This window comes from Rhipicephalus sanguineus, chromosome 7, assembly GCF_013339695.2.
Source record: "Rhipicephalus sanguineus isolate Rsan-2018 chromosome 7, BIME_Rsan_1.4, whole genome shotgun sequence".
NCBI lineage: Eukaryota > Metazoa > Arthropoda > Arachnida > Ixodida > Ixodidae > Rhipicephalus > Rhipicephalus sanguineus.
Genome location: NC_051182.1, coordinates 142,745,450 through 142,760,324, shown reverse-complemented (window position 1 = coordinate 142,760,324; position 14,875 = coordinate 142,745,450). Strand labels below are relative to the sequence as shown.

The following is a 14,875-nucleotide window of genomic DNA, read 5'->3' as shown; positions in this document are numbered from 1 at the left end:
CAAATGTGCAGCTCGCATGACTCAAGCCATGAGGCTTGCAGGTGGTCAAGCGACTTTAGACAGAGTCGTGCCAACGCCGGTTCTTGAATTAAAAAAAAAAAACCGCGCAAAAGCTGCCAAGACGAAGTGAACGCACAGTTTGAGGGTGTCTCTCATAGCCAGAGTTGGTTTGGGATGTTAAAGCCCATAAACCAACCAACACGCAGCTTGTGCACCTAGTGAATCAAGGCATGCGGGTTGTCACGCAACTTTTTGTAAGACACGCTGGTTTTTCACTCCAGTTCACGTTCACACGAGACATATATTATGTTCTTGCCTTAAAAGAACTTGCAGTTTGAGTGGTCAGACAGTTTCAGTTTCCGGGTGCATCAGGTGACCAGGACAATGAATAAAAGAGCCATGATGTGTCAACAAAGAATAAATTTATTTTAAAAGGTGTTGCCTTGTTTTGTTTTTCAGGTGTTTTTGTTCTGGTGACATGTCTTTTTTTTTTCTTTTCTTCTTTCAAAGAGATGTGAGGATAGGGGGAACATGGGGACAAGGTCCATCGGAAAAAGAAAACACGGGAACACCAAAAAAATAAAGACGAGAACTGCCCAACTCGGGCTCTCGCGCAATAAACATTCCTCTGGTCAAGACGACTGACCTCTACAAGAAACGTCCCAGTGCGATCTTATTGCGAAGAAAAAAAATAGTGAAGAAAGCTCTAAGAATACGTGGAGCACTGACCACATGAAAAAAAAAGAGAAAACAAAGAAACAGTCGTGTTGTGACGATGTTATGTGTGCTGCGCGGTAGAACGTTTCAGCAACAGCGAAGCGAGTAGACTCGCTAGAATTCGAAGGAAAAAAACAAAAAACGGTAATACAGACACTTCGATTGAATTGCTAAGATGATAATAAACGCATTAAGATGATGAAGAACAGGAAAAAAAATTTACCAGAAACCGCTCGATCAACAGAGCCCCTCGAAGGCTTGCAAAGTCATCATAACGACAGGTTACCGCAATAGTCTACTACACTGACCGCGACGAAACTTTAAAGGACCGTCACGAGTGGCCATCTTGCACTGATAAGGGTGGCGTGACAACCATTTCAGTGGGAAACACTAAACACGAATGCTCCAATTAACCTTCTCTTTTCTAACAACGCTCTTTCTTTTCTTTTCAATTTTTCCCGAGGAACGTTTCTTTGGTGCTATCATGACCAGTAGCGTCCCCACCCTTATACTATAAGCGTTAAGATCTGTTAATAAACAAACTATCTACAAAGAAAAAAAAAACACTAATTCATCATGCAGAAAGAGGCGAGCCTTACTTAACGCCAACCTATACGATGCTTCTGCCGGCTCTCTGTTACCCGGCTAGAGCCAAGCGCAAAAGTAAGCACCCGACAAACCCTCTCGGCAAAGCGTACGCGACGAAAGGAAACTTATCGCGGTAGGTGACGCGAAAGCGTACGCTTTATTCCTCGCCTGCTGCTTGTTAGGAGCCAGAAAAAACGGAAACGAACATAGCGTAACAAACAAGCTGCTCTCTTAAGACTGCAGACTTCCATTTGCAAACGCTCCTGGCTCAAGCCCGAGGTCGGGCTCGTTTTCGGGAAGCGAGCGGCTGCGCGGCTATTCAATATTTATATGTACAAACAATTTGCTTAAATGTTCCTACAACGTCCTATCACCATGTGGACTGCAACGGCCAAAGTTTTGAAGTGGAGAGAAAGGGAGAAAATAAAAGTTGTCCAGCGTTATGTTACGATGCGACGATGGAGAGTGACGAGAAAGGGGAAAGGGTAACAAGAGGTCACACAGACAGGAAATACGAAGAGCCAGGTTAAGCAATACATTCCTTTTTTTTTTTTTCTGTACTATGCAACAAACACTGCACACTTCATATACGACTTCGTTCTCTCGTTTTTAATTCATCTTATCTCTTAAAAATAGACCAACTGGCACGCACAACGGCTCCCTCTACGTTCCAAGTCTTATGTACACTCGTCAACCAACAGCCTTCGCCAAGCAAAGCAACAAATACGATATAAGAAAAAAAGAGAAAGAAAAATCTCTCCCCAACACCTCGGAGGGGACGAACGACCTCTCTCACTTCATGAATATTTCCAACAGCTTTCTCATGAGCGGCTTAAATCGCAATAGCAGAAAAAAAAAAAAAATGTACTGGCCTCCCTCAGAATGTTTTTTCTCTCGACAGAAACTCGTGCTGGCACGAAACAACAGTGGGCGGGAGGCAACAACAAGTCTCTAACCGCTGCTAGTCACTAGTAGTTAGGCCTCGGTTAAGCGAACGACTGACATGACGGTGTACAAGGGGGAAGGGAGACTTACTCCTAGCCGAATCCAAAGCAATGTCGCTCAAAATGGGAGTGGGTTAGAGGGGGGGGGGGGTTAGGGGGGGGTGTTTAGGGGTGGGTGACCGAATGGACCGTAACTTGCTCGTTTCTTAAGCAGTCATATCCCCCCACTGCATCTCGATATCCCCATTGTGCCCCCCCCCCCCCCTCGTGACATCGGACAGGCTAGAAGCAATGGGTCTCCTAAAGCGGTGCGGAAATTGCGACTTCAAAAAGGCAGCGGGGCGCATGACTAGCAAAGCCCTATGTGTGTGTGCTCCGAAGAACTTTCACGAAAAAGAAATTCTTTTTTTACAAGTTACGAAATCCCCCACAGAACGAACAAATATACTAAGTCTAATGTAAGATGAAAAAAGCGCGTTGCTGCCTTTTGTCGCGCCACCCCTTCCCCCCCCACCCTCCATGTAGAAATACCACTCAGCACCAAAAAAACACAAAGCCATCGGCAACAGGTCTCTTCTCCTGCCACACCAAACACGTCTCCACAACCGTCGAGACATAAGCCTTATCCATCAAAAAACACGCCGCGCACTCTCTAACACCCTTCCGTTTTGGAAAGGCTACACCGAGGATCCTCCCACGCTCTGGAAGCGAAACGAGGGTCCCCCTTGCAAGAATGGCACAAGCTCTTTTTTATCTCCTAAACTGTGGATCACACCATCCCCTCGCGTCGTCATTGCCAAAAAAATGGCCTACCACGTCTCTCATACACTGTACACTCACTCTGCCAAGCTCTTTGCCAGCATCAGGGCCTCTTCTAAAGACTTCTATCTGTACATGATACAACGCACGTCGTCGTTCGCCTCTACGCCACACTTCTCAACTCTGAGGACCACTTGCCGCGCCCAAACCGTTGCCCATCGCCACTGCTGTCGCCACGTAGAACGCACCCCACCACAGGCTAATCTGTCCTCCCATGGCACCTCTACCCGCCTCGTCAATGTACACTAGCCTAAAAAAAAAAAAGAGCCACGGCTCCTGCGATGGCAGTTGTTAATCGCCGGTCAAAGCCGCAAGTTTGTACAATTTTCACAGCTGTGTGCGTGCCCCAAGAAGACACGCTAAGGGTTGCCGGCCTCTCGGTTACAGAGCGAGCCAGCTAGCCATTCGTCACGACCTAGCCAATCGTCACGACCTAGCCATTCATCATGCCATTGCCGGTCAGTCACAGCGCGATGACACAGTATGTCCCAAGATCTGCTGACGGCCAGCTTGCTCCTCTTGCTCGCCGCAAGAAACCAAGTGCAATGCCGAACACACACCAGGCACGAGTAGAGTACGGCAGCAGCACAACGCGTTGGCTAACGCGAGCCATGAAGGGAACGAGAAAGCACTCATTATCGTTTGCCTAGAGAAGAATGGCGCGAGTGTGAAGAGAGGTGGGCAAGAATGGTTGCCTCCGCGAGAAGGTGTTGTTGCACTCTGCCGCGAAGGGTAGAACACAATGAGCGGAAAGACAAGAGAGACGAACAATGATGATCGATACCAGTGTCACACAGGCACTTTTGACTGCGATCGGGGCCGATCCTTATCAGATTTACTGATAGCAATCAACAATGGTGGCCGCTACGCTGTCCAAACTAATGCAGATCGAGTTAGGCGGAGCAGTCTGTCAAACCGTGATCGGCCCTGACTGCGATTAAAAGCGACCATCTAGAGGAACCTGATCCAGATCAAGCCTAATCTTGATCAGCCTCAATCACGATAAAAGGTGCCCATGCGACAGCGGTACGAGGCACTGGAAACGATGACAACCTCTGCAAGTGCCACACCCTTCCCTGCCGCTTCACCAGACTGTCCGTAGCAACCAATCAAGCGTCGAGTGTTTCGAGGAAACATAGGTGCCGGGTAAGAGCACCGTCAAATGTGTTGACGTGGAACCTTGACAAGAAAGAAAAATAAAGGAGGATTAAGTGTATCGGATGACAGCTTGGAAAGTGCAGGTGAGTGCGTGATGCGGTTTGATGACGGAGAAGCGTCAAAAAGATGCTACCAGACAGGAAAGAGAGAAGAAAATGTGAAAATGGTGGGGGTGGGGGATACTGCGTGCGTACACTTTCAGTGCTGCGTCAACGGCTTGCGCTACAGGTCCGACCCTCACCTCTGCGGGCAGGAGGAACTGCCGAATAGTTGTAACGGTAAATGGCAATAGGATGTCGGATGAAAAAGATGAGACGTGTTTTAATAAAAAAACAAACAAACTGTGATCTAGTAAAAGGGAAAAAGATTGCAGGAAAACTGCTTAAAAAACACAAAGGAGTTAAAGAAATGGCGATGCCTATGGGCGAGGAAGGCAACAAATATTCCGGCCTCACAAGAGCAGTCATGCAGCACGAAGCGCTCAATGTTGAGAGGCCCGCGAAGAGGGGAAAGGGAAGCAAAGTTCGGCTCTACGAAAGGTCTCTCTTTTTTTTCCTTCAGTTTTTCGGGGAGCTACAGTTCAATTGCTATGACTGATAAAGAGCACAGCAGGGAAAGATAAGACAGGAATCAGCAGCAGCATCCAGTGGGGGGAGGGAGGGCAGAGGAAGAATAAGGGGATGGTGGTAACACAGCAAATAATAATAATAATTAAAAAAAAAAACAATTCAACGGGTGATGCCACCATTAACATAAAGAAGAGGAGGCAGAGTCTGTGGCGGATGCCGTCACGGCCGTCGGAGACGACGAAGTGGTGGAGACTGGCGGGGACTCCGACTCGTCTGAACCGCTCCGGTGGACTTTCGACGGCGGGGGCCGCGCGGGGGAGTTGGTTTCCCGGTCCCGACTGGCGGCGCTGCCCGTGGAAGAGGTGGAGGTGGGGGTTGATGTGGCCGGCGTCGCGGAGGACGATGAGGAGGTGGCCATCTCATAGTGGCGCTTGCGCGGATGCGTCGGGAGGGGAGCCGCCGCTGCGGGCGGCGACGAGGAGGAGTCCGGAGTGGGCGGCTGGGCGAAGGTGGACGATGGAGCCTGCACGATGACGCTCGTTGGGTGGAGGGGGGTGGAGAAGAGGAGGCGGAGGAGGAGGGAACCTGCTCCGCGGTGGACAGCCCCAGCGGCTTCGGCTGGTAGAACAGCTCGGGCGGACCCCGGGGATAACTGCGCTCTGTGATGAAAGAAAAAAAAGAAAAACTGAGTCTGAGAGAGGAGGGCACATTTAGAAATGGTGAAGTAACAAAGACGCAGATTTGTATGGAAAAACTCTACAGCAGCGCCTGAACTCGAGCTATTATGCTCACTTGCGTAATTTAAGGACATCTATACAGTTGAACCCGCATATATCTAATAATTTTATATATTGAACAATTGTAAAATCTCCTTGAATATATTTTCTGTATATAAAATGTTATACATCGAATTACCTTTATGTAGAACTTTTTTTGCAAACCCCTTCAGACTAATATATCAGGGTTAGACTGTGATACATCACAGGTTAGTGAGGCAAAAAGATGTCGCAGATTTTGTGCCCCCTGCACTCCTACCCAAACAATGCATGCGCAAGACAAGCTTGGGAAGAAGAGGTCTTGCGATGTACCGAAGGTTTGGCTGACCTCTTGGCCGGTGAAGGAACACCCTGATGGAAGCCGAATTGGAAGCAACCATTAAAACGCATCAGGTATACCGGGTGTGTTTGGCATTATATTTGCGCGAAGTCAGAACTCTCCCGATGGATACAACGCTCCCCATATTAACTTTATATGTCCTAGAGGTATGTTTTATACCACTGTATCACGAAATATTTCGATACAGAATGTCGTTCCTTCTGAACTCAATCCGCGCTACACTCCACGTTCGCTTGGTTATGAAAGACGACGGCGCAGAAGCCATGAATAGGCACTGTGCTCTAAGAAAAAAAAAAAAAGGAAACCGATATGCAGGCTTACTACTCTACAGTTGGCAACAGTGAGGCGGCACACCTTGGTCGAGCCTTGGCGAGTCGCTGCGCATGCCATTGCTTTTGAGGACGCCGTTCGAGACGACCGACGGCTGGTGGGCCACCAGCACCTTAGGTTTGCTGTTGGTGAACGCCGGCATGAGTGGGGATCCACCCAACTGGTGGGCGCCACCTTGTGGAGAGACCAAGAGAAATTTTTTAAATATTCAGTTCTGGGGTTTCATGCGCAGAAACCACGACTCGATCATGAAGCAGGCTGTGGCGAAATAATATTGAGGGCATGGGATTCTTGAATGTGCACCTCAATATAATTACGTGGGCATTTTCGCAATTAGCCCCAACTGAAATTAGACCGGGAAATGAACACACGTCCCCGTGTTTAGCAGCGCAAGTGCAACACCACAGCCGCTAAAGTGAGTGGCAGAAACTTGAAAAGATCATTAAAAAAAAATTTTAACTTGCACTTTCAGAACCTTTCTTTTTGCAGCAACCCATAAGGTTTCTCTCCTTGTGGATCAACGTTACTGTAGAAACAAATTTACGGAACGCCTCTGAAGTGCATTGTAGCCGAAATTCACGCTGGTGTGATGCCTTTTCGATGGCGCAGGGATGCTGTTGCACATATATCACTGCGGCATCACACGAAAGAGATGCCCCTTATCTTCATTTTCCTGCCACAAATGGCTGCGCTTTCTCATTGGCTTTTGAAAAATGTACGCATCATTGGTAAGCGACCAATGTGTAATCGTACTGGCTACTTGGTGTGCCGTTCTGGCTGATGAATCACTGTTCATTTAAAAAAAATAACAATTACGATTAGTCACCTGGTGAGCCTGGTGCCGACTGGCTGGCCTTGATCTCGCGCGCCAAGTACGAAGCCTGCGGGGGCGCCAGGCCGGGGGGAATGGCCATCATGGTGGCAGGCGGCTGCAGGGGGGAGCTCGGAGCCCCCTCGGGACCCATGCCTTCCGGTACAGGACTGGGCTCTCGTGACAGCGAGTCCGGCGTCACCAGGCCGCTGTGCGCACCGTGGCTTGGCGACGCCGGCGCCGACCTGTGCGAAAGAGAATCATCGCATGGCTCGCGAGATTGTCCTCATCGAGGTTCAACAACGTCTCATTGAGGTTCTACCGTGAGTCAAAGCAGGCTGTGATCTCACTGAAACTGCTTACATAATTGTCACTATCTGAACGAAAGAAGAGAATTTTGTAAGGGCCCGTTTCTTTGTCGATACACCCGTAATGAAAACCAACAGATAATGAAGCCAAGGAAGGTATAGGAGACATGAATTGCACTGTTTTAATTTTATGGTAGTAATTATGATATAAATGTGAAGAAAGTAAAGTGGATGAAAAGGCAACTTGCCGCCGGCAGGGATCAAACCTGCAACCTTGCGATAACGCGTTCGATGCTCTACCAATTAAAGGGACCGAAAACTGCCCAGAACATGAAATGAGATGACTCCACTGATGGAAAGATTGTCCATCGCATTGACTCAAACTAACCCTATTTTTTTTTTTCGTGAGAGATGGATTTATATTTTTCTTTCTTAATTTAAAGTCGCGAAAAATGACCTGTGGCGCCTGTGGCGGCAAAAACATGAACGATCCGATGAACCCGGCCACGTTGATTGCTGTACGCGGTCGACGATTTTTTTGCTACTATTAAAAGGTAGTACTCCCTAAAAATGTACATACAGGCCTGCGTTAGTAGTATGCACTTAAAGTGGCGCTGCCTTCGCGTGACGTAATGATCCCATGCTCGTCAGCGCGTCTTGAGCAACTTTTCAGCGTGCTCATGCAACCGTGCACACAGTTTCCAGGTCGCTAAGATTTTGGAGCGACATAGTTTTGCTACCTACACTTCGTCTCAGAAATGACGCGCGCTGCTACTCGGTGCGGCCACACATATGCGTAGTGACGTTTTCGATGACTTGGCTTGGCTCGTGCATCGAAAGAGTAATGACGCCGGGACAAGCCACCCATGACACAGGCGCAGGCAACCTTGGACGCATGTGCACATCATCTCATTGTAACAGCTTGTTATTTTCAAAAATAGTTGAAAAGTTATAAATAAAGGTGGTTAAGCACTAGTTACAGGAACTCCTGCGAAAGCCGAACAACGATAGCTTTCACAAATCGCGAGAAGGGCTGGCGGCATCAGCTATCAATTCTCAGCATTGCTGGAGGAAAGTGCGTCCGTGTTTAGAGCCTTTCAGATTGAAAAATAACTATGTGCTTTTGGGATTAACTACTGCAGCTACAAACACTGCGAAGGGCGAGCTTACGTTGGATCTGTTGCAATTTTTATTTAAACGTGACTGTCAGCCACTATGCTCCGTTTCATCCATCAGGCGCAACACTGTGGAGGCTAGTGAGATTTCTTGCAGTAAATGCATTTGCACCAACAAATAGTGCAATGTTATTACTGGCCAGAACGTGATTTCTTTTGCTCTCTTTAGGCTGAGTAATGCATGAAGATGTTTTGTGCCTTAGGAATAGACAAAATCCATTATACGACAATTAATACATTGTTCTACATCACTTGGCATTTAGTTGTTATCTGTTTCTAGTATTTCATTTCTGGCCAGCCGCGACGCCTCACTTGCGGTCTCGCGCTTGGCACGCATGAGCATTTACAACCACGAAAGCAGACCACAAGACATGCGGAGTTATGCACGTTGCTGACCAAACTTTTTGCATAGCTTCAACAGCGTTACACCTGATGTGTGAGACGGAGTGTAGCTACAATTAGACGCCCGAGAAGAGCCTAAGCGTGGATTTCGGAGCAACGCTTTTGCTGCTGAAGTCTAGAGGGACAAGTTACGGGCGTTGAGGGATCGTCGCCGGAAACACCAACCTCGAGGAGGCGAAGGGCGTCCGGAAACAGGGCAGCCCTCGTTGCCGCCGTCTGCGGAACGCCTGTTCGACCAACTTGACTTCCGACTGGGGGTCGATGCGCCAGAAGGAACCCTTGCCCGGTTCCTCCTGCGACCGGGGAACCTTGACGAAGTACCGGTTCAGGCTCAGGTTGTGCCGGATTGAGTTCTGTGTTGATCAGATGAAGAACAACTCAGTACGCAACAGTGTACACATCCTGCTATTTCACGTGCCAAAACAGTGACGTGATTATCAGGCACACCGTGGTCCGCCGTAGGCATGAACGAGGGGCATGCGCTGCACTGCCACAAGAAGTGCAAGACGTTAGAGACACTTTTCTAATACAGTGGCTTGCTAGATGCCAAGGCAGGAAACTTATCGGGAGCAGTCTCAGTGCCATTACTGGTATCGCGGGTTGTTACTATGTTATGGCATAGTTGATAAATATGCTGCTTGTATTAAAATATCTAGGCCACAATGCAATACAGCATGACAAAGAGCAATCACAGACAGACGAAGAGAGAGGGCAAACGATGCAGAGACGCGAGAGCAGCATGACTGACCTGCCATCCCTTGTCGGCAGTGCGGTAGTAGGGGTAGTTCTTGGTGATGTACGAGTAGATGCCGCTCAGCGTCAGCTGCTTGTCCTGTGCCGACGAGATGGCCTGCACGATGAGCTGCGCGTACGAGTAGGGCGGCTTCTGGTCCCCATCTGGACCACTCCTGGAAGAGGCCGCCAAGGAATGCTACTCGCACGAGGACCCAAGCATAACAACAGTGCATGCGCTTACGTTACAAGGAGAAAATTGGCTTGGTCAATGTGTACAATGCTGCCAGTCATCGTGTCACAGTTTCTGTACTCGTTAGGCTTAGCCCAGGAACTTGCGCAGGATGAAAAGTACACCAGTGTCCACCGGGCAACTTAAGTGCAGTTACGCAATACAGTACGCGGTGCTAAAAGGAAATCAGAGCGCACTTGTAGCAAAAACGAAATGTCAACAAACTGCAAATGCATTTCTCGCAGATGTAGACGCAAAAAAAAAAAAAAAAAAAAAGAAATCAGAAATGAAAGTTTTATGATGAATGTGCATTCATGGAACGCACTCCAACTAGAGTATACTCTACTGCAAGTGACACTCCGATTGAATTATTAAGATTTGGTAAAGTGCATTTTAACCTAAGTCTACTCCCCGTAAGTATACTTAACTTGCCCGCTTGACACGAGTGATAGATGCAGAATGACAGCACAAAGTGCTCTATCTTGTCAGTTTGCGTCTTTGCACCGCAGCATATTTTAATGTGGCCTTCGAAACATGAACCCAACACAGCAGTGTGACACAACAACTATACATGGAAATTATGGAGTTAGAGGCAAAACCTTCAAACATCATGCTCGACAAAGGTCGAAAGCAGGCGGCCACGCTGGCCGCCAAAATCTTCACACAAAAAGAATGGAGGCTGTCATTCCCCCAGCGGTTCGGTCTGAGACCTACGGAAACACAAGTGCCGCCACCGCTACAGCTGCTATACAACACGCCGTGCCGCGTAACCATAACAACGCCGCCCAGAGCGCGTTTGTTTTCGCGATGCTCTGCTCATTGCGCGGTGCACTTCCAGTAACCATTCGTTTTTCTCTGGCTGGACAATTCTGCCTACCCGCGGGTAGCCAGAACCCGTCAAGACAAATTCTTTTGTTCTGAAAGATATCCGGAAGGTTTCTGGCTATCAGACACCAAAAAGAGACGATGCGCGCTCGCCACCATCTTTGTGAGGACTCGACAGATTGCAGTGCTGGTGCTTGGGGACTTCACCTTGGGTTGCCATTATGCTTGGCATTATCTCTTGAAGTCCATTCCGCCGTGCCAGATGGTACAATTACAGGTGGCAGCGAACATGCCGCCGGATGTCTCAAATTAAATGCTCACGCGGCGCAAAGTTTCGTTTGCTGCCACGGTGGCAGCGTTTCTTTACCTTTACGCTGGTTGTCCTAGTGTCTGATTTTGCAATATCCGCAAGCAGGTTGTAACCGAGTATGGCATCTTATAGTACTAACATGCACAAGCATCCACTTTAGCTAGAATCAATACACGCTGACTCCTATAAACTGCTGGTCCAAAAAATAGATACGCAAGTAGTCTATACACCGTGCAAGTCGACCTCGGAGCACACAGCAAACACTCACCCCGGCCCAGAGTTGTTGCTGTTATGAGATGCTGGTCCACTTGAGCTGGAGCCCGTGGTCGGAACCTCCTCGTGCCTCTCCACGGCTGCCGCAGCCATTTGCAGGTCGGAGGTGATGTTACGACGATGGCTGCCCGACCGAGGACTCGCAGGACAGGAATTAGCCGCACTGCAAAGTGAAGATGGGTTTCGAAATTACTGTTCTGTGGTGATGACGAACATTCATGTATAATGGTAGCGCGAATGGTTACACAGGTGGCGCATACGGACGGGACAAGCGCCGAATATAAACTGATTTTTATTAATACATGCAATGTTAGCGTGGAAGGGGGGTTTAATGGGTAGGCAAAAGGAATAGATAACACAAAATGTTCCAAATCACGCGCTGTTCATGTGACAGGCTTTGCGTGGCATTTGTAAGGGAAGTATCTCACAGCCTTCAGAAATCAACCTCTCCTGCAGTGATGACTTGTCATAGACTATAGAAACTTATCAAGTTTCTTTTGTTCACTGACAACAGGCATGCGCAAGGCTTACTGCGTTTAAGATATTGAAAAGTTGGGCTCGTTGTTTCAGCACTGCAAACCACCGGCACACAACCACGATGAGGACAAGCGGGAAGAACGATACTACAGCTCTGAATTTCTTGTTCGTTGCAACTTTAGCAATGCGGTGTGTTCTTCTTTTTCGTCCTTGTAGTGATTATATGCTGGTGAACATTGTGGCAGAACAGCGCAGAAAATGGGACGAGGAACACACAGGACACAGCGCTCAAGGGAACCCAGTCATCACAAACCACCATGAGATGAGCGTCATAAGGAAGAACACACTACAGCGCTGAATTTGTTCGAAGTCTGTTGTAAACTGTTCTAAGGTTGTTGACGTCAAATCTGTTGCAAGTTCGGTGCTGTGGTATGTTCTACCACCTTGGCCTTGTCGTGATTGTGTGCTGGTGGTTTGCAACGACTGGGTCCGCTTCGAAAGCCAAAGTGCCACACCTGAGTGTGCCTGTTGGCGATGGAAGGGGGCTGGTGAAGCTGGACTCGGGCTCCGGGATGTTGATCTTGAGCGGGGCGAGTGGCCGCGGCAGGTGGTGCGGTGCCAGCTGGGGGGGAGGTGGCTGCCGCGGAGAGGCGGCCAGGGGCCCCGCCTCCAGGCGTGGAGGCGGTGGAGCGGCCCCGCCGCCACTCACGGGCCCCACCTCGTCCACCAGTGACTGGAACATGATCTTGATGTTGGTGCTCGGGAAGCGGAAAACACATCTGCAACGAGAAAGAACGATGGCAAACAATGGTAAGCAACCGCGGCAGCAGGTTGCCGTAGCAAGATTACTGGCCACTCGCAAGCAGTGCTCAACATGATGCTACCTAAAGATATCAAACTCTCCAGGAATGAAATGTGTGCACAGATGCGTGCTGTGAAACGATGCAGCATGCAACAATCGGGAACCATCGCAACATAATGTTCCATAGCAGCCTAAGGGATCATAAGAAAAAACAATCCACAAACGTTGCCATGGAAGCATGTTCATGTAGTTGGCACCTTTCCGATTCTCCTGCAGGAGGCGCAGGAGATTTCTGGATGAGGCATGTTGGACCAGTTTTTGTACAGGGCTCAACGTCATGTTTTTCCAAAGCATCCAATGTATACTAATATTTAGGTCAAGTGTTACATTGGCTGTACTTGCTGTTACAGTGGCATACAGAGGTCATCAGGAATCCCAGCACCTATTTCTCTTAATACAGGTGAATGTGGCTGCTGAAATGTACCTCCCTCTGAATGCTGCTACAAAAAATAAACGAATAATTGCAGAAAAAAAACTACAAACCAACCATAGTCGTTAAGCACACGTCGTGTCCTTTATATCAGTGCCTTTATTTTCACTATTCAGAGTGAAGTTGTGCAAACAGTGTCACCCCTAGTTCATTCGGAAAAACCCCAAATGAAAATGCAATACAATGTGGTTATCATGTATTGTTAAACGAGCTGCTGGTATGAATAGAAAACTGCCAGACATCCACAAAGCCAGAGGTTCTACTTGTAAAACTTTGCCATGTTGGCCTTTCAAGCCAATCACAGGAAAGCCCTAGCAGCCCCGTGAGCCAATCAGAAGCAAGGGGACAGCAAATTGCTCAATATGGCATAACTTAATAATCCCCAGAATTTAAACTTAGTGCCGCGCAATACGGTGGCCAGGGGTGCTATTTGTTTAACACCATCGTGTTGGTGCCAATTTTGCGTCAATCAGAAGTGGCCTAGCAGGCCACTGAGAAGCGATATGGCGTGAAGTTTCACAATATGGCACAATTTGGACAACGTCCAGAGAAGCAAGTGCCTTGGGTTGAAATTACAGCCTTGCAATCGTGTCAAGGAGGAGGACAAGTTTGGGGCGGCCTGAAAGAAGACTTGCTACGTCTTCGGCCAGCGGATGTAATTTCTTCCGAGATTAGCTGAAATGCCAGAATGACTGAAAGGAGAGAGAAAAATAAGACAATAACCGCAGAGCCTGCCTCTCTCTCCACAGGTGGCATGAGAAGAAGCTGCGTTTGCAAACAAAGCAAGCCATTCTCTCCGGCTTTGAAATGCCTCTGGAGAGCGACTAGCATAGTAGAGACAATGGACGAGTGAAGCTGTCAGTCGGACAGCTCCTCCCCGCAAGTCCTCAACCCCTCGAGCCAGTTAGAGATATTATGCCGAACATGTGATGCTCAGGTAGCGCAGGCTGCCTGGGGAAATTGTGTACGCAACTCACGACAGCAAAGTTATATGACACTTTTTTTTTAAACAGACGGTCTCAGAGACTGAACCCGCCCTCGTCAAGAAGCAACATTGTTGCAGCTACAAACGTTGTTGCCGCTCCATTGCAACGGCTTGACAATATCTACAAGGTTCACAGACAAGCCACCTTCGGACGTCGAGGCGAGAGAGCAGGCCGATCACGCAATGCTGAGGTCGGCTGGAGCCCAAACGTGACGAAGATACCAATATGAACTTGTTGGTCGATCGTAAGCTGGCTTGTAGCATAGCACAGAAACAAACGAGGACAAAGAAGAAGTGTTCGTCCTGAACTTCTTTTTTGTCCTCATTTGTTTCCGCGCTAAGCTACAAGCCCAGACATGAACAATGCGGAATAAATAATTGGTCGTTGCGGCCACGTCGTACAGCCGGCCCATTGTTGCCGAGTGTGTTTGACGTCTCTCGTGTCTTCGTGAACACAAAGAGGTGCGCGGAACACCCAGAAAGGAAAAGTGAAGACTGAAATGCATCTAAATTAAACATTACGCAAGTCATGTCACATTCTCGTATGCATGAAATGGCAGTACATTTGAATTAAGTGTTTTCAGCAGTGATCCTTTGTTAAAAACCCAAGAGCAGATGTTTTCCGTTTTGACCTTTTCCAAGCATGTACGCAAAACACAGGAAATGACTACTGCAAGCAGCATTAGTACGAGAACTACACACGTGGGCATGGCTGCATATTAGGTATCTGTTATAACGAAGCAACTATACCTATGTAACAGGAAATTGTATCTATATAATGAAGCATATACATTATATTTTTCATTACTTTG

General features: G+C 48.2%; 1 protein-coding gene across 1 annotated transcript in view; it reads right to left on the bottom strand.

Annotated features, from left to right (window-relative positions):
• Positions 1-403: 403 nt before the first annotated feature.
• Positions 404-14,875, bottom strand: part of LOC119400110 (forkhead box protein K1-like) — a 78,109-nt gene continuing 63,637 nt past the window's right edge. The window contains 8 exon segments of the mRNA XM_037667055.2: positions 404-5,344; positions 5,347-5,454; positions 6,266-6,415; positions 7,068-7,297; positions 9,103-9,290; positions 9,686-9,845; positions 11,305-11,472; positions 12,302-12,565. Coding sequence (XP_037522983.1) covers positions 4,974-5,344; positions 5,347-5,454; positions 6,266-6,415; positions 7,068-7,297; positions 9,103-9,290; positions 9,686-9,845; positions 11,305-11,472; positions 12,302-12,565 — 1,639 coding nt within the window. The 3' untranslated portion in view covers positions 404-4,973.